Source organism: Branchiostoma lanceolatum, chromosome 8 (genome assembly GCF_035083965.1).
Source record: "Branchiostoma lanceolatum isolate klBraLanc5 chromosome 8, klBraLanc5.hap2, whole genome shotgun sequence".
Lineage (NCBI taxonomy): Eukaryota > Metazoa > Chordata > Leptocardii > Amphioxiformes > Branchiostomatidae > Branchiostoma > Branchiostoma lanceolatum.
This window is the reverse complement of record NC_089729.1, coordinates 12,039,962-12,063,341: the sequence shown is the minus strand read 5'-3', so window position 1 is coordinate 12,063,341 and position 23,380 is coordinate 12,039,962. Positions and strand designations below refer to the sequence as shown.

The 23,380-nt window shown below is 41.5% G+C and overlaps 2 protein-coding genes across 10 annotated transcripts in view; one reads left to right on the top strand and one right to left on the bottom strand.

Moving 5' to 3' along the window:
* Positions 1-8,142, top strand: part of LOC136439660 (rab11 family-interacting protein 4-like) — a 111,343-nt gene extending 103,201 nt beyond the window's left edge. For 4 of the 7 annotated variants that reach the window (XM_066435155.1, XM_066435159.1, XM_066435162.1 and 1 more), the window contains 5 exons: positions 132-269; positions 754-900; positions 1,254-1,391; positions 2,349-2,453; positions 4,905-8,142. In XM_066435155.1, coding sequence (XP_066291252.1) covers positions 132-269; positions 754-900; positions 1,254-1,391; positions 2,349-2,453; positions 4,905-4,928 — 552 coding nt within the window. In that variant the 3' untranslated portion in view covers positions 4,929-8,142. Of the gene's footprint in view, positions 1-131; positions 270-753; positions 901-1,253; positions 1,392-2,348; positions 2,482-2,552; positions 4,360-4,904 lie in introns of those variants that run through there. The other 3 variants (XM_066435156.1, XM_066435158.1, XM_066435157.1) reach the window with 3 other exon arrangements.
* Positions 8,143-9,921: 1,779 nt separating this feature from the next.
* Positions 9,922-23,380, bottom strand: part of LOC136440313 (uncharacterized) — a 28,508-nt gene continuing 15,049 nt past the window's right edge. For all 3 annotated transcript variants that reach the window (XM_066436274.1, XM_066436273.1, XM_066436275.1), the window contains exon 2: positions 9,922-12,747. In XM_066436274.1, coding sequence (XP_066292371.1) covers positions 12,264-12,719 — 456 coding nt within the window. In that variant the 5' untranslated portion in view covers positions 12,720-12,747 and the 3' untranslated portion in view covers positions 9,922-12,263. The remainder of the gene's footprint in view (positions 12,748-23,380) is intronic.

Sequence of the window (23,380 nt, the reverse complement as noted above, 5' to 3'; positions counted from 1 at the left end):
GTACAATATTCTAAAGGAATCTTCTTTTTAGATGTATCTGTGTCGGTATAGCAGGTACAACTGCATGCCCTTTGGTATCATACACCAGCTAATTATGATGTAATGTTGTTATCTTGCGCTCTCCAAACCAGGACAAGACAGCTATGCAGGAACATCTGGAGGAGACCAACCAACTCCGGGAGGAGACCTCCCAGGAACACAGAGAGCTCGAGCAGCGGGCGCGGCTAGACAGACAACAGTACGAGGATGAAAGACTAGCCAACCACATGGTAGGACTTAGTTAGTAGAGAGACACACAGCCAAAAGCTAGCTAACAACATGGTAAGGCTAGCCAATCACATGGTAAGACTAGCTAACAACATGGTAAGGCTAGCTAACCACATGGTAAGACTACCAAACAACATGGTAAGACTAGCAAACATATTTAAGTGTCATTACTTGACGTTGCATAGTTACAAAGTCTATCTGTAGGGGTTGAGGAATCGGCTTTGCACAATGCCTTGCAAAACTGCCTAACTGAGTGATAATTCTAACAAACATTTCCCTAACTGTGTTGTTTTGTGTAATTTACTATTTGTAGAAGTGGAGGACTTGAGGATGCGCTGTGTTGTTTTGTGTATTTGTACTTGATAAGAACTGGAGGACCTGATATCTATTGTAGTTTTGTGGTTTTGTAGTTGATAGAAGAAATAAACAAAGAACTTGAGGACTATATCGTGGGCATACTAACTATATTGTTTTGTGTATTTGTAGTTGATAGAAGAAATGAACAAAGAACTGGAGGACTTAAGGACATACAAAGTGGACAACGAGAGGCTGACCAAGAGCCGTAGCCCCAGTTTCCTGGACATGCCCAGTAGGTACAACGAGTTGGAGAGGGAGATCAGGAAACTGAAGGAGGTACGTCGGACTCTTCTTGTCTTCAAGGCTTTAACTAGTTCTTATTTTATCTTATTGGTTTTGCCCCAAAGAATATAAGATTGCCTTACTAGCTAGTGCCTATTTCAACAGAGTAGCCCCATACTTTTTCCCCGTAAAGAGGGCGATCAGAAAATTCAAGGTCCTTTAAATTCTGTTTGTATCTTTAAGGCTTTTACTGTACAGTATCTTATTTTATTACCTGAACTGTTGTGTCATCATTTTCTTTATATTTTCTGTTGTACAGGAGAATCGTGGGCTGAGAGAAGCAAACGAGGACCTGAATGTCTGATGTTTTAAACTTTTGTGTCATGATTTTCCTTTTTTTTGTCCAGGAAAATCGCGGGCTGAGAGATGCAAACGAGGACCTGAATGTCCAGCTGCTGAATCACAGTTTCCAGGAGGGGAAGACTCTGCTGAACGGGCCGTCTTCTTCACTCGCTTCCGAGCTTGATACTGCGTCAAAGGATGAGGTTAGTCATGGGTTTTTTTTGGATGCATCTTTCTAGCTCCAAAAGATCTGGCTATTTACTGGACAGGCCATCTTTATTGATAGAGGTCACTCTGAATCAAAGTTGAACTGTAATTTCCAACACACAAAATTGGATTACCCGAATTTTTGACTGATCAACTCCTGTCTTTGTCAAGGAGTAAGAATTAACTCAACTTTGTCTTCACTTTGTTTTTGTTTTGTTTCCTAACTTTTCCTAATTGGACTAACTAAAATTATCTTCACTTTACAAATATTTGCATATCAATTCATAGTCTATGGTTAAAAAACTGCTAATCGACATATCTTGCTCTATAAGGCACTGACTGAGGTAGTGGATGCTACATGAAACGTCTGACCGTTACAATAATTTCCAGTTGTTTTTACTAAGCTCATTTTTGCCGTAGATTTTGGAGGCTTTGACGTTCCTCATTCCACCCAGGTGTAAGAATGGGAACCTGACTTTGGTTGGGGAGTCAAAAGATGGTGGAAGGAGAGGGTTGGGCTCTGATGATAATAGCCCACTGCCCCTACAGCCTTGAAACGGCTATGGGACTACCTTAACCTTTACCTGATTTATCTTCATGAATAATGGAGAAATAGTTTTGGGTGTGTCTGTTTGTCTGTCTGTTTGTCTGTCTTTTTGTGTTTCCGGACTACTGTAGTCAGCATAACTCAAGAAGCTCTTGATAGATTACGATGATATTTGGTATGTGGGCAGGTGTTGTGAAGCCAAAATTCAAGGTCGATTTTGGGTCCCCTGGTATGTAACCTTGGTACTGCAGCAGAAATTCCATTTTTGTATCTCTTGACCTGGACGTGCTATGGTCTTGATTTTTTCGTGGCAGATAGCTTGTGGTGTAATGAAGAAGTGGTGTGGGTTTGGGCCCCCTAGCAGCTTGCTCTGGTTTTAAATGTGTTTCCACCCTCTAACCTGCAGGTTGTGGAGGCTCTGCGGGAGCAACAGGAGATGAACGCTCGGATGAGAGAGTACATCGACAGGATCCTGATGAACGTCCTGGAGCACAACCCCGCCATCCTGGAGGTTCGTACCAACAAGAGCTGATACAGGCCTCCCTCTAGTGTGGACACTGTTACATGTACCTGTGATTCTCACAATCATCAGTAATCTCCTGATACAGGCCTCCCTCTAGTGTGGACACACACAGTCCCTGCAATTCTCACAACCATCAGTAATCTCCTTATACAGGCCACACTCTAATGTGGACACATGTTACCTGTGATTCTCACAATCATCAGTAATCTCCTGATACAGGCCACACTCTAGTGTGGACACATGTTTCCTGCAATCCTCACAATCATCAGTAATCTCCTGATACAGGCCACACACTAGTGTGGACACATGTTTCCTGTGATTTTCACAATCATCAGTTATCAGTATTATATCCTGATACAGGCACTGGTGTGTGGACACACACAGTCCCTGCAATCCTCACAATCATCAGTAATCTCCTCAGATACAGGCCACACACTAGTGTGGACACATGTTTCCTGTGATTTTCACAATCATCAGTTATCAGTATTATATCCTGATACAGGCACTGGTGTGTGGACACACACAGTCCCTGCAATCCTCACAACCATCAGTAATCTCCTGATACAGGCCACACTCTAGTGTGGACACATGTTTCCTGTGATTTTCACAATCATCAGTTATCAGTATTATATCCTGATACAGGCCACACTCATGTGTGGACACACACAGTCCCTGCAATCCTCACAATCATTAGTAATATCCTGATACAGACCTCCCTCTAGTGTGGACACATGATCCCTGCAATATCCTCACAATCATCAGTAATCTCCTCAGATACAGGCCACACACTAGTGTGGACACATGTTTCCTGTGATTTTCACAATCATCAGTTATCAGTATTATATCCTGATACAGGCACTGGTGTGTGGACACACACAGTCCCTGCAATCCTCACAACCATCAGTAATCTCCTGATACAGGCCACACTCTAGTGTGGACACATGTTTCCTGTGATTTTCACAATCATCAGTTATCAGTATTATATCCTGATACAGGCCACACTCATGTGTGGACACACACAGTCCCTGCAATCCTCACAACCATCAGTAATCTCCTGATACAGGCCACACTCTAGTGTGGACACATGTTTCCTGTGATTTTCACAATCATCAGTTATCAGTATTATATCCTGATACAGGCACTGGTGTGTGGACACACACAGTCCCTGCAATCCTCACAATCATCAGTAATCTCCTCAGATACAGGCCACACACTAGTGTGGACACATGTTTCCTGTGATTTTCACAATCATCAGTTATCAGTTTAATCTCCAGATACAGGCCACACTCATGTGTGGACACACACAGTCCCTGCCATCCTCACAATCATCAGTAATCTCCTGATACAGGCCACACTGTAGTGTGGACACATGATCCCTGTGATTCTCACAATCATCAGTAATCTCCAGATACAGGCCACACTCTAGTGTGGACACATGATCCCTGTGATTCTCACAATCATCGCTCTTCTCTTCTTGACTGATTCATAGTGTTGGATCAACAACGATTGGTGCCATAAGGCCACGCTGATTTAATTTGTTGGTTCTCAGATTGTAGAAAATGAAATGCTGAAATGGAACATCACAATGAAAACAGATGAGAAGAGTAAGCCTGTATGTCGGTACCCAAAGTTTTAGGGCTTTAGTTAGACAGATGCAAGCTCACTTCCTGGCCCTCATCTTCTCCGATAGTGCTGAAGTTTTATTAAGAGATGTCAGAGAACCAACAAAATACATTGGTGTGCCATAAACGCCTTAATGTGATGAAAAATTGCTTTTCAGACTACCATGATCTTGTAAGCATCATAACGTCATAAAGTAGCTGTAAATCAAAGCTGTGATTGCCTTAGACAAGAGATCCATTGCTAAATTTGTAATTCATACAACACAACCTCATCAAGATTTGCCTGACTGACATAAGCAGTGGCATTGGTTGGTCTTTGGTTAGTGTGATAGCCTCAAAATCTCAATCAGAATCATAAGTTGAATTCTCTGTTCAAATACCTGTTGTGCCCTTGAGAAAGGCACTTAAAACAAATTTTCTCGCTTCACTCAGGTGAAAATGAGGAATCCATCCAAGAGTGATTGGTTCAAAACTTAACAGGCCACAACAGTTATCATGTTGATCATTGAATTCTCCCCAAATGGCAGCCGCTCCAGACCCTTGTGATTCAGTCCCACCAATTGTGTTTGCTAGTAAGCTCCTCGCAATTGACCGATAACATAGCCCCACCCACCCTCGTCAAGACGTAGACATGCAAAATGAAAATGCAAATATTTGATGGACATGCAATAACTCTCTCATTGGTTGACTGCTAATTGCCATGCCGTCATTGGTTCGGCGGCTGATTGTGATGGACAGTCAGTATTGGTCTATTCAGCTCCTGGCTGCAAAGATAGAGTAGTCAGGCCACCCAATAACAATTCCAATAACTTTTCAGCTAGCTTCATCATCATCGGCCTGAATGAACTGAGGAGTTACTGAAACGTCGGCCAGGTATTTCTTTTTCAGGTTGTGTTGTAAGAACCAAAATGAACCTGATGAAGCTAAATTGTGGAAGAAATCAGTTACATAACTCAAATAAATTCAATTCTATTTTTAATGACAATATCCTTTTACATAATATATAGATACACATACATACAGTAGCTTGCTTATCTTGTCCTTGCTTTGATCTATTTTCAGTTGTGTTTTTTTTGCATGAATTCACTTGATTAACGTTGCATGGCCGATTCTTAACACCCTTTTAACATGGTGATCCCTACCTTAACCTACACTCAGTGTTAGTTTTTGTAAAGTTGATGCCTTAATAAGTTCTCAATATGCACTTTTCCTTGCCATTCTTCCACCCGTTAGTCCTCCATGGTGAATTTACTCTTCTTTGCAATGTTCTTCCCTTCTCCAGTGCAAGTAGCAGAACACCGAGCAACCACCCGGGCATCAAGTTTTATATCTTTCATTTTTCTCTTCATATCATGTAGAAATCACACTGCCAATAAGCAAACAAACATGCATGAAAACGTAATGTTTCTGTAGGATGCTTTGTATGGCAGCTGACTAGATACACACTTGCGCTGTCTAAAAGGAGCCCCATGTTCTCGCTGTGCAACTTCGGACCTTCCCATGCAAGTGTTAGGACATCTTAGTCATTTTTAAAAGAAAAATGACACACACTGAGATGTAACAAAGATGGTGCAGTGTTTTTATTGGTGAACACAGTAAAGTTATCTGAATACAGAAAGTTGTCATCATGGTATATTTGTAGCTGTGCTTGTGTCCAAGCAATCATAGCTGGAACATCCGAGCAAGTACCATTTCTTTCAGTAGCGTTCAGGTCAGATTCTCAAGTTTAAACACTGGGATTGATATGTCTTTATTTCATGCTTACTTTATGTCAAATCAGGTTGCAAGCAACCCAAAAAAGCCCACCGATGTAACAGAACACCACCAGTCTTGTTTTTTTAGTTTTTTTAAAGAAACCGGACATATCAAACAATGGTGCAGTATTGCATATGAAGCAAGGCTTGCAATAATAGAGTAATAAGTCTTCCATGCATGTATTTGGACGTAAAAGTAAGCAAAAGATCGACTTGTGAAGAATACACAGTATTCCTTTATTGTTAAGGCAATGTGGAGCGAGGAGAAATTACCTTGTATCTGTTTAGGTATCATCTTCTTGCCACTGTTTTCTGAGCTTACGCATTTGCTGATGTTGATAATTGTTGATATTTTGTACATATGTCATGATTATTTATTCGATCGACGTAATTTACAGATTTGATGTAAGTATTGTATCGTATTTTAAGTTTCATCAGAAATGGACAATCCTTTTTTCGCTAAGCTGTTGTGTTTCTGCAATTCAATTAATTGTTGCAAGCGGTGCTTACAGTATGGAAAGTATGGTGCACTGCAGGAGTATCAGAGCATGGTTCCTGTTCAACGTGAATGCAGTGCCTTGCACTTAAAAGTTGGGTGCATTTTGCACCTAGTCTTCTTACCTTCCAACAACAAGAACAGGGCATTTCAAGGAAAACACGACGCTTGCATGTAGAAACGCCTTTATGTGATGTCATCACAACTTCGACCAATGTCATTGTATCAGACATTTTAAAGTCTATTGTCCTAATGTTACATTGTGATAAATTGTGCTCATTGTTATCTGTTGATAATTAAGGTGTTAATTCCAAAGGGTATTAGTTGTGATATATGTAAATAAGATTTTTTACCTGATGGAGAAAAAATGTGGAAGATCGCTATTTTTATACAATCAAACTTCATGCCACAGTGACATTTCATTGTACAGTAATTTTAGATTTCCGTGTTTTATAGAGCATCTTTTTAGATCATGTCTTTTAGCTCTGTACTACTGAATGTGTGGTAGAAACGTTCCCTGTATTGTGGTATTCTCCCATGCATTGTCCAGTCTGATATCAGTCTATTTTAGCTCCAGGTCGCTTCTCTGCAGAATAAGGCTCGATCAGAGGAGCAACCCAGGGCTAGAATAGGGTGGATACGAGTCTAGCATTGTCCTACATGTGGTTCAAACTTTGCAACATTACGTGTACAAGTATCCGTCTTCAATGTAAAGTTGTACATGCAGTCATGGTATCAAATATGTTTCGGACAGCCTTGCAATTTTGCATGTGTATTTTCAACGACAAAAAAAGAAACAATGACTGTGATATCAAGTGCTATGTTGTTAAGTCATAGGAGATTAGTAGACAAAACTAAATCTATTGGAAATTCTCAAGCAATTGGGCTCTATTAGCTTTTAGTTTATGGATCTACCTTTCTTATTGCACAATGTGATAAAGAGAGACTGCATATGCTTTTTAGGGAACGTCTTGCCATGTTGCTCTTTCTATGTTTCTTAAAAAACGGATGAATTTCCACTTTTTGTCAAAAAATTTCTACTTATTATTTTGTTCAAAATAGAATCAAAGAGGCGTTGTAATCAATATCCTTGGAGGATGAAGCCATATTCACGCTTGAAAATATGTGACAGTCTGTCAAAACAGTTGTGGAAAGTACACAGAAAATGAACTAAATCAAAATGTATAATTTCAAGTATTTCGTTAGAGGCACTTGTAAACAAACTGATCTCGAATGTAGAGAAGTTTTACCTAGTATCCGTTGATGCATTCTCTCATGCCAGGCCCATTGCTAATGTATATGTCAAACAACGACCCTGGCGTACTGGCCTGCGATCCGTCCTTGCCGCGGTGGCACCGCCCGGCCGTCAACCAATCAGAAACTCCCCCTGCTCTTGGGGTGAGTTACTAGCCAATCACGTTGCCTCTTGACCGCAGGCGGCGACTTGATTGGCTTGTGACGGCTGGCCAGCGCTAACGCAGCGAGAATGACGGATCGCAAGCCTGTACGCCAGGGTTGTTGCTTGATACACACAAGCGACGGGCCAGGCATTGAAGAATGCCGTTGATGATAAAAACTCAGTCTTTCCCTGTCTGCGAAGTTTTCAGCAATACAGGATCACAGTTTACTTCACATAATACTTGTGTTGCGACATTTCCCAGTTATCGTGCCTTTGTATCATACAGATGTACACACTAGGTAGAGAGGACCTTCTCATATGTAACGTTATAGATCTTATCATTTTCCTCCTCCGTTATTCTCGTGCCGCAAAATACACAATAAACCTTGTTTCCATGTCGCAGAAAGTGTGACTTGTGGTGTCTTACTGAGTGTATAGCTTACTTACTAGGGTAAGTTTAACATTTTCCTGGCGGTATATCAGATCTGTTGCACTCGGATTCTATTGTAAAGAATAATAAGATTCCATTGCGCTCGGTTCTTCGTTGTGTACGAGTAACGGTGGGTCCCGTAACTTCGGCATACCCGTAACTTCGGACGGATTTTTAATTGTCTTATTAATATGCAGAAGTGAGCTAGTCATGTTTGCTTTTATTCAGCTGTTTAAAATTATGAAGTACATAAGCCTATGCATAGAGATGTTTTATGAATGCAACGTTGATTCGAGCAAAGTTAACGATCATTGCGTCACTAAGTTAGGATTTGGACAATGCGATGTCGAACTTATAGATTTACGTCCGAAGTTGGGTGACCCGCCGTTATATAAATACAACAAGTTGTACAAGACATAGCAAGAAATGCGTCAGTGTTCCTGAATGAAGCAGGTTATTCGGTTAAAAATTCGTGTATTGCGGCCACATCATATTAATTTGTGGGTTCTTGTTTTTGAAAGTCAATCTCAACAGTAGTAAACTGGGAAAAACATGAGGACAATGTTTATGCCTAGCGCCTTGCATAAACCAACAGACTAGATAGGTGTAGTCAGAGCTATTTGCCAGAATCTTACATTATCGACAACCGAATATAAGTTAAAAGATTGATACTAGAAACCGCTGTGTTCAGTGGTAACGCTCGGGATTATGAAGTTGCTACGTTCTCCGAAATGGGGTAGCCAGGTTGAATGAGGACACCTAGCGATTGGCGAAATTAGTGCACAGAATAGCACGAATTTGGCCTTGGCTCGAATTGATGGAGCAGAGTGTAGATGTAAGATGTAAAATCCCTCCATCAATGGAGATTCTTAGTCTCAGCCTTCGGCCGTGCCAGGTGACGCTTCAGACATCAAGACGTACGTCCCTCCACCTGGTCCGGTCTGCCGTGACTCTCGGTGCTTCGCGGAGAGAAGTTACACCTCCTTATGCTACAGTCACATTTGCACCGATGCCCGTAGGGGGTGTAGCCCCTGCCGGGCCACGAGGCCACAAATTTGTCCCGGTGGACTGCCGGGCACCTGAAGGATACTTATCGGTGTTCTCACGATTAGCTTACGGCGTCTATCCGTTACCGGGTCCCGAATTGATTTTAACTCCAGGGGCCCGGCCGGGCCCAATAATAGCCCGGTAGCCGCAGGGTGACCCACGGGGCCAAGTAGGGGTCACGTCCGAAAGTGCAAAAATAACCCGGCAAGGTCCGTTTTTCCAATTGTGACCGTGGCATAATTTCTCTTTCCTTAGTTCGCCTCGCGGTTTCTTTCTCCATATGGCTACCCCAACATCCCTGACAACTTGGTCGATGTAATTGTTAGTCAAAACGTCCCTGTCAAGCCCCTATCTTACTGGACCCGCTACACATTGGCAACCTCGCTGCGACCGAGCGACTTTACTGCGTGTCAGAGCGCTGAAAAAATTTCATCAATAAATAATAAACGATTGTTTACGCTTTGTGTGTTTTGTTGTCTTTTTGTCATACCTTTTTGCTACGTACTTTTTGCATGATATTCCCATTTTAAAGTCAATGATAGCACGCCAGCGTGCCTCGGGTCCAGTAAGATAGGGGCTTAAGTGATCTTAGGGATCTCTCCCCCTCTTTACCTCTCTATCATTCATTCATTCACTCACTCACTATCATTTTCACCACACCTATATATATATTGAAGGTTACCCAGCAATTTGCAAAATTCCCGTATATATGTTGGACTGAAATCACTTTATTTCCAGATCAACTTACAGCGTTTTCAAATTTCAAAGACCGTTCGGTTCACAACAGATGTAAGTTATATCGCAAGCAAGTCATGTATATACAATAATATAAATCGCTTTTTCGTTACAATTCATCGCCTTTATAACAAAATCATGCACATATTAACATCTACACGTCTGATAAACACGTGTTTATTTTTCTAACTTTGTCGACTTAGGTGGCCCTCTTCCCTTGTCACAGTGACAAGCTCCTTCCGGTCTATTCAACACTCGATGCACTAACTGTCTTCTCCGCAAGGAGGCACCAATTCACTAACGCTAGGTAGTTTATTTTCTTCTTAGGCAAGTTCGCATTTGCCATTAGGTTCCATATTCAACATCACAAGTACTATAAAATACGTACAACGTTACAAGAGTATTTCATGTTTGTTACATGTCATATACGATAACAAAGTCTTCACAAAATAACCACTCTCTCTTTAAAGTTTGTTGGAAACAAGCTACCAAAAAACCTTGCAAAGGTAAATTTCTTGGTTATATCACAATGTGTTTGTTAATTTGAACAGGAAGGAACGATATTCCTGATGCTGAGTAATATGTTTTATTATATCTAGAGTTTTAGGTCAGGAAATAATTTCATTGCAATGATTTTGATTTTGGGATTTCTCTTGCAGAAAAAAGGCGTAAATATAGGCGTTGTTCCCAAAGTGGCTTCGTGTATTTGTACAGTGATATTAGGTCAGGAAGCCACTTTGAGAGCTCACAAAGTTATTTCTGTTACAGAGTTACAGTCAGTTCATTCAGTTTTTAATAAATCCTTCAATGAGTAGAATAAACTCTGGTGTAGTTTGCCGGAGTGAACTTTGAAGGTTACTACATTGGCATGCAGATTAATTTCAATTGGTTTCAAAGTTGTCACCTACACCAATCTTGTTGAAATGTCAAAGATCAAGAAACTCCTTTGAAGACCAAGACGTTTGGAGTCAATACGTCACTTAATGAAAAAAATATAAGACTGAGGTCAAATCCTTTTTACATCATTGTCAAACGTAAACAGACCTGGAAAAAAGCCTACTGGCGTCCTAATGTGTAGGCTCTAGCTTGTCAACGTTCTTAAATGTTTTTTACGGGTCGGAGTGGGGTCTATTCATATTGCCCTGTCAGCTTGGCTTTGATATGCTGTCATGTTGTTTAGCCTATATCAGTATGTATTAAGGCCAACGGCTTTAGACGTTGGTTTATAATTTTTGGAGCCAGAGGTATGAATACTAAAGTATTTCCACCATCAGACTTAAAAATAAACTTTTTGGAGATGAGTAAAACAATGCAACCATTTCAGTTATATTACCAACATTGTAGAAACACAATCAGCGTTTTTTGGAGATCTAGAGCAATGTTTTTTTAACCCAAGTCTGTCAGTAGAGAGACAAAAATAAAGAAGTGTAGGCAGCAGAATTGAACATTCACAAATCCGCATCATTGCATGAACAATCCGGTGGTATCATCAGATTGCTGTGAATTATGTGCAAGCCAGCTGAGCCCACTTCTTTCTGGCCTCTCCTATTAACTCAGCCATTCTGCTTCCTCGGCTCCATGAGAATTTACATCTATCCTGCATCAACTGAAAACTCACTTTTTGCCGTCCCGACGAATGTCTGGATTCTGAGATCGTCACCAAGGCATCTGATAGGTGTTCAATGGTGTCGATGAAGTATTAATTTACCCGACAAGTCATGTGATTGTGCACAATGAAAGTGCCATGGATGTTTGCCTATATCGAACTGTGTCGGGAACCTGTGATATTTCTTGTGTGTTTTACCGTATATTATAAATGTCCCACCAGATCTTTTAAATGAATCACCAACTACGGTGCCGTAATGTTTTGTTATCGTGCCCTGAATATCACCCCGGTACAGCTCAATCAATGCTGTTACCCATTGTTTATCGCTACAAGGCCTTAGATCAGACCCAGTGCATAGTCCCTGTAGTAATAGACCGATCCCGAAGCCACACCCCTGTTCTATTTCGAACACCTCCGTCAAAAACAGCACTTGACGGACAAAAATGCCCGCTCCCGCTTGGCTGACGAAAATGGGGACTGACTTCTGTTGAACTTTCCTTGCTCTGAAACCGTCCCCTTCAGTGCCTGAGCTGTTTTCTTTTTTCGTTTTTGTCCTGAGCATACATGAAGCCAGTATCGTAGAAAACCTGTCACAGATTTAACGTTAGTAAACGTACCCTGCTTTACACGTGCCATTTCTGTCCTACTAGCGCTGTATTTGACGGAGGTGTTCGAAATAGAACAGGGGGTTCTATATGTTCGATACGGTCTAAACAATGGGGTGCCGTCCGTGTAGTCGCTCGGTCTCTGCCAGTTCCTTCTGCCGGGCGGCCTCCAGCCGGACCCGCTCCGCCTGCGCCTCGTAAAAGTCCGTGCCTTGCCGCCGGGCCTCCTTCCGCCTGAGGATGGGGATCCAGACGATGCCGAGCAGGCAGAAGACGAAGCCGAGGCACAGCAGCACCGGGCCGACCGTGCCCGTGTCCTCGTCCTGCAGCTGTCCCGAGTAGTGCAGCGCGGTGATGACGATGCCGGCGATGAGCAGCAGGCCGCCCAGGATGAGCGTCACGATGGCGCGGCACAGCGGGATCTCGGCGCACGGATCCCGGCAGCCCGTCTGCTGCTGGTTGGGGGGAGGCCGGTTGGTCAGCTTGGCGAAGCCTCGCAGCCCCCCGCCGCCACCACCGCCGCCTCCACCGTTACCCGTTCCGGCCCAGGTGCCGTGCATGTCGCTGTCTCCTGAAGCCAGGGTTCACCTGCACACACAAAAGACAAAAAGTTTTTACCTTCAAATTGCTGCCATCAAGTATGTATACTGTAGCAGCATGCTCACTAGATAGCTTTAGATAACGCTTGAGTCAGATGTGCAAAGGTTAGGTGTGACAGGTCATTCAATGTGATGATATAATCAGCTGCTATCGCGCCGCGTGCCTGTGAATCTGGTGTGCTACGCCTAGGGACGGTTATACCGTCTATATAGATACAGATACCTACAGAATCCATGACCAGATAAATTTCCGTTCAGACCGCAATCATTGTGTTTTATAGATGCAAATTACACATTTCAATTCAATTATCTCCGTATTACACGATTTTTTATCATAAGCATTGAATGGTATTGCCAGGCTGGCCTTCATATGACATTTCGTTGAACATTTAACTACGTTATAGGTATCGTTTAGCATCTAGATTCAAGCTCTATAATGACACACAACGTGCCATTTTCAGACAGGTTGTATCACTATTAAAGCTTACATAAGCTAACTACAGCTTTAAAAGCTGTGTTTCCTTGGAACGTCGTGACGCTGGAAGATACAACAGGGGTTCCCGCAGGGGCAAGACGCGCAGCAAAGGTCTGTCTATATATAGCTATATGGCAGAGGAACTGGTCGAAGTTGTATAGTTCTTGCTGCGCTGCCTCATCAAAGTTAGCTTTTGCCAATACACAATGTCTGTGCCAAGTAGGCATGTCAAATGTATACCGTGAACCTTTTGGTAATTATTGTGTTCTGACTTGAAGAAAATAGTAACAGTAGACAGATGATCACTATAAACAGGATTCTTATTAATGTTCGGGTCAATTTGAAAATGATCTTAGAGAAAATGATCTAAAAGGCCACAACTACCAGGTACCGGTGGTCGTTCTGCAGAGGTTGTTTAACTGTGCGAATCTAGGGAGATGACGTTGTAACATTTAATTTGAGAGGCGGTAGATATCGGAAATATTTCACTCTTTTATGATTTTTTTTCGGCACTGTGGTACCGTGGTTTAATAATATTGTTGGGTCACATGGAAGACCCGGGTTGACTATCACATATTGTGGCTGGTTTGTTTCAAGAAAACGTCTTATACGGATTATTCGGCACTTGATGAAGTGATGACTTGCTTTTTTTCTCTTATCCTAGTTCGAATTCAGAAACAAAGACATTGAAGTTGCATTCACAGCTCATCATATACTCCAACTAAATCAAACGTCTTTTTGTGCCCCCTCTGAACATTTCTGCTATCAAAGTAGTCTTTCATTTCGAGTTCAGTTACTTCCAATCATTTTGCGAAATGAATACACATGGCCATTACTCGTGATTGCGGCTGGGGAATGGCTGAATGTGGTGCCAACCTTCATCGTCCCATTTAATCTTCTGCAGCCGAGTTATCATGTTGGCTGGAAGATGAGGGGCCATGTCCCTACATCCGGATCCCCCAGAGAAATCTTCCAGTAGAAGCAAATGCAATCTTCAAGATATTTCAGATACTATATCGTACATCTCCGGCATGGACGATATCGATGTCTTTTTCCCCTTAAGGGCATCTGCCCAGCTTTTTTTCTCTCAGACCATACTGATTTGATTATATAGAGTGCATCCTCCGGGCACTGCACCATTGCCTGCGAAAAATACTGAAGTGGGTAAAAAAAGTTATCATCATTATGAAATTCAAGTGCTCAGGAAGGTTTTACAAATGACTGAACTACAGAACAAAACAAAAATTTCTTATATTTGTTCTTCCACAATTTCTTTGAAAACTTAATGATTTTGTGCAAGGATTAAGTTTATGACAAAAATCAGTACGTTTAACAATAGCAAAAAGAGACATTGTATGACATTAGTATCCGTTTTCCGACACTTGTGGCGCAGGCCCCCCACGAAGCTGTGACAGTAACACTGAGCTGGGCAACCCTGCGTAAACACGATAAAAAATGAAATAGAATAAAGAGATAGATATGTTTTCCAATATACGGCATATCAATTCTTTTTTATTCGACTTTCAGTTTGATCGCATGTTTTTTGGGGGGCTGACGGACGAAAAATGATGCACGCTCGGATGTCATCCTTGTAATGAAGTCAGCGCGGCCTCAGCTATAGTCTTGCAGGAAGCCCTGTCTAGAAGAATATCTCCCATCGATAAATCAGCCCGCTGTCGTCCACTAATCATGACGCAGAGAGAACAGACCCAGTTGGAAGATACTCTGTCTCAATCAACCGATGAGACGTCCGATTCTTTACGGCAGATTGGCGCCGGGACACGTACACTGCGCTGATCAGTCATGTCCCGGTCTCCAGTACACGCCGCATGGGGTACAGCTAAAACTGGGAGAGAACTTTGCAAAGTGGGTTCTTAAGTAAGAAAGACACACACTTTAAACCATGTCAAGTACGAATGATATTTACCCACATGAATTGCATTTATGATAGGATCAATACTCCTTTCTGCCTTTTATGCTTTGTTTATATGATTTGAACTTTTAATCATTCTGATAGTGCTATGGCAATTGGAAATATAAGCCTATGTCGCAAATTTAGATCCACATGAATTGCATTATCATCGTTTATTCGTTCTTGCTTCAACATCCTTGTATGCTTTGTTTACGTCGATTTAAAATCATTCTGTCACTGCAATTAGAGATATGGACCTGTGTCGCACTTTTGGTAAAGGTTGTTTACTCACATAGATAGAATCATTATACATTAGGCCCCCATGCCACTAGACGGCGATCGCGCTGCGCCCTCGCTGCGATCTAAATCGAATTTTTCTAATCCTTGATTTCATAACTGGAATGTCATGTAAAATGAAAAAGCATGGCTGCAAAGACAACAAAACAGAAAAAGCGTAAAAATTCTTTTTTTTTTTAAATCTATGGAATTCCTTGAGCGCCCTGTTAAATGTGAGGTCGCAGAGAGCGCGCGGCGAGAGCGCCGTCCTTGTGAAATGGTGGTATTAGTTCTTGCTGCACTAGACCTTTGTGTTTTTTTATAAGGCTGCACCAAGTAATTTCTATGGATGACGTCCTTTGGAGACCCTAAATCTAATGCGAGAGCGCGAAAAAGAAACAAGAAGGGCCAATAAAAACAAGACGCCTAGATTTGAAATATAGGACACAAATTGAATGAGAGAACACCGTGTAACAACTAAAAATTATTTTATTCATCATGAAAGCAGCAATACTAGTACTTTGAAGAAATCAGTTGAAGTTGAACAGCAGTTGGTGTCCGGTCCTGTTTCTTTCCACATCCCATTGATTTGTAGCACTGTCGTAATTATTTGGTCATTATTACAGGAAGCGGAATTTCTTGGGGTTTTTTTCTGGGAACAGACCAAAATCAATGCGCGCGCGGACGTCGTCCATAAAAATTACTTGGTGTAGCCTAATTTGGACTTAGCTACGGCAATTAAAAACATTGGCCTACGTCGTAAATTCTTTAAGGCTGTTTACCCACATGAATTGCATTAGTAGCAGAATCACTGTACATTTGGTCTTGCTACAAGAGCCTGTTGTACTTTGTTTACTCTACTTACAACCATATTTTTACGAAAATAAAAGAGATATGTGTGTGGAAAATTTGATATGAATGTTTTTTGAATTTGCATACTTTTGGTAGTCCTTCGTAGCATATGACTGTCAGTCGTGTGACCTCACATTGCTTCTGAGATCAAAACTTTTTTTGATTTGCATACATTTCTAAAAAAAAAAAAACACTCTTTGCGAAGAGTGTTTTTTTTTTTTTAGAAAACTTTCTTCAAGACCCATCACCCTGCCCCACTTGTCTCAATGAATTATGGATGGCGCAGGCAGCAGAGTGGATGGATGGGGTCATCCGCGTACCGGAGGTAGGGCGGGTCCCCAGCGGCGCAGGTCAGAAGCAAGCCCGCCCAGAGCTGTCACACCGGCCGATGAAAAATGGCATCGCCGTTCCAACAGGTTTGCACCAGGCAGTGGTCTTGTAGGCATTTAGTCATCGCAACGGGAACAATGGGCTCCCTTCAGGGGCGTTTGGGTCGGCTGTAATTCGACAGTTTGAAGGAATGAGCTGCTAGTTACAGATTGACGCAGGCAGGGAGGACTACATTGTCACCGGCGTGTGGTACGGATTGCTGGTGAGATGCAATTACGGAGGTGTCTTGTGGTCGACCAGTCATGGGTTCATAGACTATATAGCGTGATTTCAATTGCCTTCGATTGCTGTTACACACAGTTGAGTCTCTCTGTGTCACAATTGGATTGACATTCTCCAAGTATCAAGTTTTATGTCTTGTGAAAGATTGCAACCAAACGTCCGTCCTTATTTAGAAATAGCTATAATGGGATGACATACAGTCGAGGAGAAACGTGTGATAAGTAACTTAAAGATAGAAAAGGTGAGCGGAAGTGGACAAAATCGCGAACATAAAACCACCGCGAATATTTCTGCATTTACAGTATTACTGGCCTCAGGCACATGTTCCATCTGGCTGATAGAAAGCTCCAGGGGCCGGATGGAACCCCCCCCCCTCCATCTCACGAGGATCCGCTACGCCAGCGTCAATGCTAACGGCGCTGTGCTGCCGTAAATCCGCACCATTCACAGCTTTACCGATACGCTCCATTAAGATCATCGGGCATTAGCGTGATTTGCCGCGACACCACGCTGGGAGGGCTAGAAGGCTCAACTGCACGCGTTTCAGACGCCTTGTATGGTAAAATCTGTGATGCAGTTGATCGCATGTGGGCATGAGATAATGTCAGCCAGCCTCGCTACAAGAATAAGATAAGAATCCAACGTCCCGCGTAAGAAGGCGTGATGCAAATGTTAAACAAAGAATATCCAGCTTCGTGCCTGTAAAATGACTAAAACGTCTAAAGAAGTCTACACGCTTCCGTTGGCGTAGAGATAGCAAGGTTACTAGTACATTTCATAAAAGGTCTAATATTTCGATAAAACACACGAAAGAGGGACACAGTTTCAATTAAAGAGCAGTCTGATCCCCAAGACTCGAGAGATAAATCTGAAATACTACTAACGTTATAAAGGTACCTTTGAATGAAAATGAATACTTAAAACCGCTAAAGCTTTAATGGTATATTAGAAGCGGTATCATATTAGCTTGTATATCTATTAAAGGTGCCTCGTGAATCTATTAAGCACGTCGAGTAAAACTGCAACACAAGTTATGTTTGGATAAGGGAAGGTGGAGAGACATGTACTTTGCTTTCCAGTGTAATGACACCGCGGAAAAATGCAACGGACTATATCGTTGCCAATTTGCCGGATATTTTAATCTCCCATACGTGGCGATTGTTTTCTTCAACACCAAATATCATTACCTCGACCTGTGTATCCGAATACCGAGACTGAATGACTCGGTTGAAAACGGAATAAACTTAATCCTCGCAAATGTACTTGATACCTACCACACGCTGATCTTTTTGTCGTGACTGTTTCTTTAACAATCGTATCTCTATCTGTCTATCCTTATAGATGACTAAATGAGTGGACAAAGCAATAGACTACTAAATCTTTGCAAAATACCCTAGGCTTCCTATACGATAATCTTTACATGGCGACTGTTTCTTGAACAGTAAAGAGACTGTCATCTTCACCTGTCTATCCGCCGAAAATACGACCAAATGATTGGAAAAAGCAATATACTGCTAAATCCTGGCAAATTTACCCGAAAACCTCACACACAATAATCTTTACGTGGCGAGTGTTTCTTAAACAACAAAAGCATCGTTATGTCCATCTACCTTTCCGAATAGAGGGCTAAATGATTGGAAAAAGCAATATACTGCTAAATCCTGGCAATTTTACCCGACACCTCACACACAATGATCTTTACGTGGCGAGTGTTTCTTAAACAACAAAGGCATCGTTATCTTGGCCTGTCGATCCGATGAAGTGTTTTTACAGCGCTGTTGGTATCGATCCTGTCAGTAAGTGCATCTCAATGAGCGAGAGTAGATCTACGGCGGAGCATGTGAGAGCTGTCAGATCGCATCAGGCCTCATCGTCCCCTCTCGATGGGCGAACGATAAGCTCGATTGAAGTTGACGAGCCGATGTTTTTAAGGCCCCCATTCCACTCGATGGCGATCGCGCTGCGACCTCACTGCGGCCTATATTGTATTTGTGTAATCCTTGACTTCAAAATTGTAATATTATGAAAAGTATGACTTATCATGAAAAGACAACAGAACACACAAAGCGTATCTATGAAATTCGTTGAGCGTTCTGTCAAATCACTCGGTCGCCGACCAAGCGGAATGGGTGTTTACGTCCTTTGGCTGAAGCTAGCTGACAAGCTAGATTTGTATCTCCCGGCTGATGATCCAATAATTTGCACATGAAGATAACCATTCTTGAAGAAGAGAACAGAGCGCTTTAAGAAAAGCCCGATGCCCTACATGCCCATGCTTCTGAACAATTGTGACCCTGCCAGTTCCCTGTGATAGTGCAACGCCCACGGACATTTTGTGTTTAATGTAATGTAACAAACATTTATGGTGATTCTTGACAGTGCTTGTATATCAATATTTCATTGCGTTCGTGATCTATATGTAAAAGTATTTTAAAGGGAATGACCTGAATTTGTTGATTTTAAACACTGTAACACCAGCGCAGTTCAGGTAACTACGGAAACCTGCGATGCTGTTGTTTGTTGTATGTATAAAGTTGTGCAATAATAATAAACCATTCATCAATTCTTCGGGATAGTATCTCACCTATACAATATGACCAAAAAGACATCAAAACACACAAAGCTTAAAAAGATTCGATTTTTTGTCGATGAAATTCGTTGAGTGCTTTGTCAATTCGACGGCCGCAGCGAAGCCGCCAGCGTGCCGCGGGTCCAGTGAGAGGGGGGCTTGAGTGCTATGGACATATAGTGGTGAGTTATCAAGAAGATCATCGTCGCATTTGATCGTCCATTTTGTATATCTAAAGTAACCTACTATGTGATACAACAAGTGGCACTGACCCTTACTTCTCGCTGTAGATACTACTGTACATACATATGTAATAGTCTAAATGTACTTCCATACTGTTATTGATTATATGTCTTTGTCAGCATGGCTAGCCCTTTGGAATAACAACAGGCTAGTTGAACAGCCCTGACTGTGTGTCCTAAACACCAATCCAATAGATAGAATAAACAAAAGGCTTTAAACTCATCGATGAGAATCAGTAATTATTTATAGTGAATTGTAAAGCTCACTGGGACCGACAAAAAATGACCACTATGGCCAGGTGGCTGCTATGTCCAGGTGGCCGCTTACACAGGTTTGAGTGTACCTGATAAATCAGTTCGATGTATCTAAGCTTGCCATAACGTATAATGCTTAAGGTCTCAGTATCGTTATTGACAGGTCACGTATTATTTGCAGGTCATGGATCATGATGGGTTTAAGGGGAGAAACCAGAGAGGATTAGGCTCTATTACAGGGGAGGGTCAGGGTCAGGGCAAGGGGAAGGGTCGGCTGGAGCTCGAGGGATCTGCCCTGCATATGTCTCATTTTGGAATAAAAGTACTATGAGGAGCATTGGCAGTAGGGCAATTTGCCTTTGTTGACGTTGTATCTATGCCTCGAGAAGCGATGGTAAAATAGCAACAGTATCTACAAAGGCACGTTCCAGGTCATCGATTGCTTCCAACCAATTCTAACGGCCCTAGTTCGATAATCTGCAGGGGAGCATTCTCTCAAAATCAATCGATTCATACTACTCATAGTGAAGACCTTCCACATACAGAAAAGGCGCCATCATTTCCCATGTTTCCATACTTGAACATTGGTTTGTAACGATTTTCTTCCTGCGGCGGTCGTCTAAAACGAATGTATAAATACTTCATCTACGCGAAATTCGATCATGTCATGGCAACGGGGCTCTACTGGATGAACCAGTATTTATCAGTTACTACCAGTTACATCCGCTTTGAACAAGTAACGATCGGATTCAATGTTGTACTGAGTCAGAGCTGACGTCGACATCGTGACTGTTAGGTGGAAGAGGATCGTAATTATTCTGTGTCAGTATCTGTAGCTAGATTGTCCAGCTGGTACAACTATATTAGGATGCTTTTCTCCTGACTTAAATCATGACTAAGTTCAAGACCACAGCAAACACGTGTTTTATACCCTAATTCCACTGGGACGGCGATCCAAAATTGAATTTGTGCAACCCTTTTACTTCATAATTGGAATATCATGAAAAGTGATAAAGTATGACTGAAAAGATAACAAACCATACAAAGCGTACAAAGGCTAGTTTTTCATCCATGAAAATTGCTGAGCGCTCTGTCACATTTTAGGTCGCAGCGCAATCGCAGCGAGGTCGCCTCCCTGGTGGGTGAATGAGGGTGTAAGGGCCCTGTCACACTTGTGCGTATATTTAAGTGCGCGTGAGTTCCGCAGTAACATTTTTTTTGGTTTAAGTAAATTTTTCGGGGAGGACGTTGTTTTCTACTTTGACCCATCGTTGTGCAGTCTGGTTATCAAACCAAGGAAATTACTTCTTCCTCTGCAAACTTAACCTAAACCAAAAATATGTTAATACGCAACTCATGCGGGCTTGTTTATACGCACACGTGTGACAGGGGCTTTACAAATGGACAGAGTTGCCAACATTTGAAAACTACGACTTGACATTTATTATACAACAGAAATTGTGGGGAGACTGATCGTAATGAATAACAAGTAGCTGATATTCTGCCTGAGTAGGCTAAATCATAATCAAGACATATATGCCCTCTTGTCAATGAATGGCTGTATACTAGTATTCAGATGCACGGGTGCGTGTCATTGAATTTTAATAATTTAAAGAGTTATCATCGATGTAGCCGCGACTCGGGTATGATCTACTCTTATCGTGAGTTTGAAACCCTTTAGGGACTTAGAAACGGTCTTTACAATACTGAAATTTCTTTAATCTATATTCCAATCTTTGAAGAACACTGGAGGAATATAGTTATCACAAATTGCATCGCCTTTCCACCAGACTGACCTAAACGTATTATAACAATAAAGTACATTCACCCTTATTCAATACCACTTGTAGAATAGCATAGCTACAGCACAACAGTTGGTAAAAGATGTATTACATCCCAGATACATGAATGTATTTAAAGTGACTATAATGATAAGTAATACATAATGTGATTGATCTTTTTACAGATGCTCATTTAATCAACCATTAGACGCTTGATGTCAAACCACCGTTATCATTGCATCTGACTGGTAATGACGCGTGATAGATTGTTCCATGTGGCTAAATGGGCAACTTCTTTGTGCCATAGTTACATAGTAATTCAATCCATGGCCCCGTGGTGTACGAATAAGATTATTCTTCTCCCTAAAAGGCCAAATTCATTAAGTTTAAGATAACATTGGTATCAAGAGGTCCACTAATCAAGAGATGCTAGTCCCGTGCTGCAGGTATGAATGGTTACTATGAAAACATTGGCTCTTAACAATTAGTTTGGATTCTATACTCCATTTGTCACTGTTAGCTATGTGGGTTTTAGGTCATTTAAGCATCGTGCTAACAGCAGCACCAGGTGGCTCAGTTTGTTCTAGTATGTAGGCAGGCAATTTATCGACCAGTAAATGGTGTAACTTGGCACTAATGGCCTTCATGATACAACGGGCTAAGAAATACATATACACCCGATACTAAGCTATAGCGTCCTTCTCGAGATATTACGTATTTTCATCCCATACTTAAAGAGCATACCAGCTATGTATCTAAAACACTACACCAACGCTTTAACAAAACTGTATATTATGTTTCACACTTAAGATCTTCATTATACAGGGGGCTTAGACATACATATACACCCGATACTAAGCTATAGCGTCCTCCTCGAGATGTTATGTATCTTTCATCCCATACTTAAAGAGCATACCAGCTATGTATCTAAAACGCTACACCAACGCTTTTACCAAGCTGTATATTATGTTTCACACTTAAGATCTTCATTATACAGTGGGCTTAGACATACATATACACCCGATACTAAACTATGGTGTCCTCCTCGCGATATTACGTATTTTTCATCCCATAATTAAAGAGTATACCAGCTAGGTATATAAAACACTACACAAACACTTTTACTAAGCTGTAAATGATATGTTTTGCAGTGTGCACTAATGGCCTTCAGTGGGCTAAGAAATACATATACATTCCAAAGATATTATGTATTTTCATCCCATACTTACAGAGTATACTAGCTATGTATCTATAACACTACATCAGCGCTTTTACTAATCCGTGAATGACATATTTTGCACTAATGGACTTCGTTATTCACTTTTTTTATTTATAAGCCATTTCTAACGATCTTATGTATTTTCCTCCGATTTCATCTTCAGAGCATACCAACTACAGAAGACTATGCCGGCACTTTAATCGACTTGTAAATTATGTAATTAGCACTAATGACCTTCATTAATATACCTCTCTTTCAATACATGTATATCGCCAAGCACTAATGGTTTTTACACAAAATTCACCTCTCTTTCTAGGACATGTAAACGTTCTTGGTACTTATAACCGTACAATGTTACCAGCTACTTTTATGTAGGTATCATCCTATAGTCAAAGTTTATCCATTCCAACATTAGTAGTCAGTGAGGTC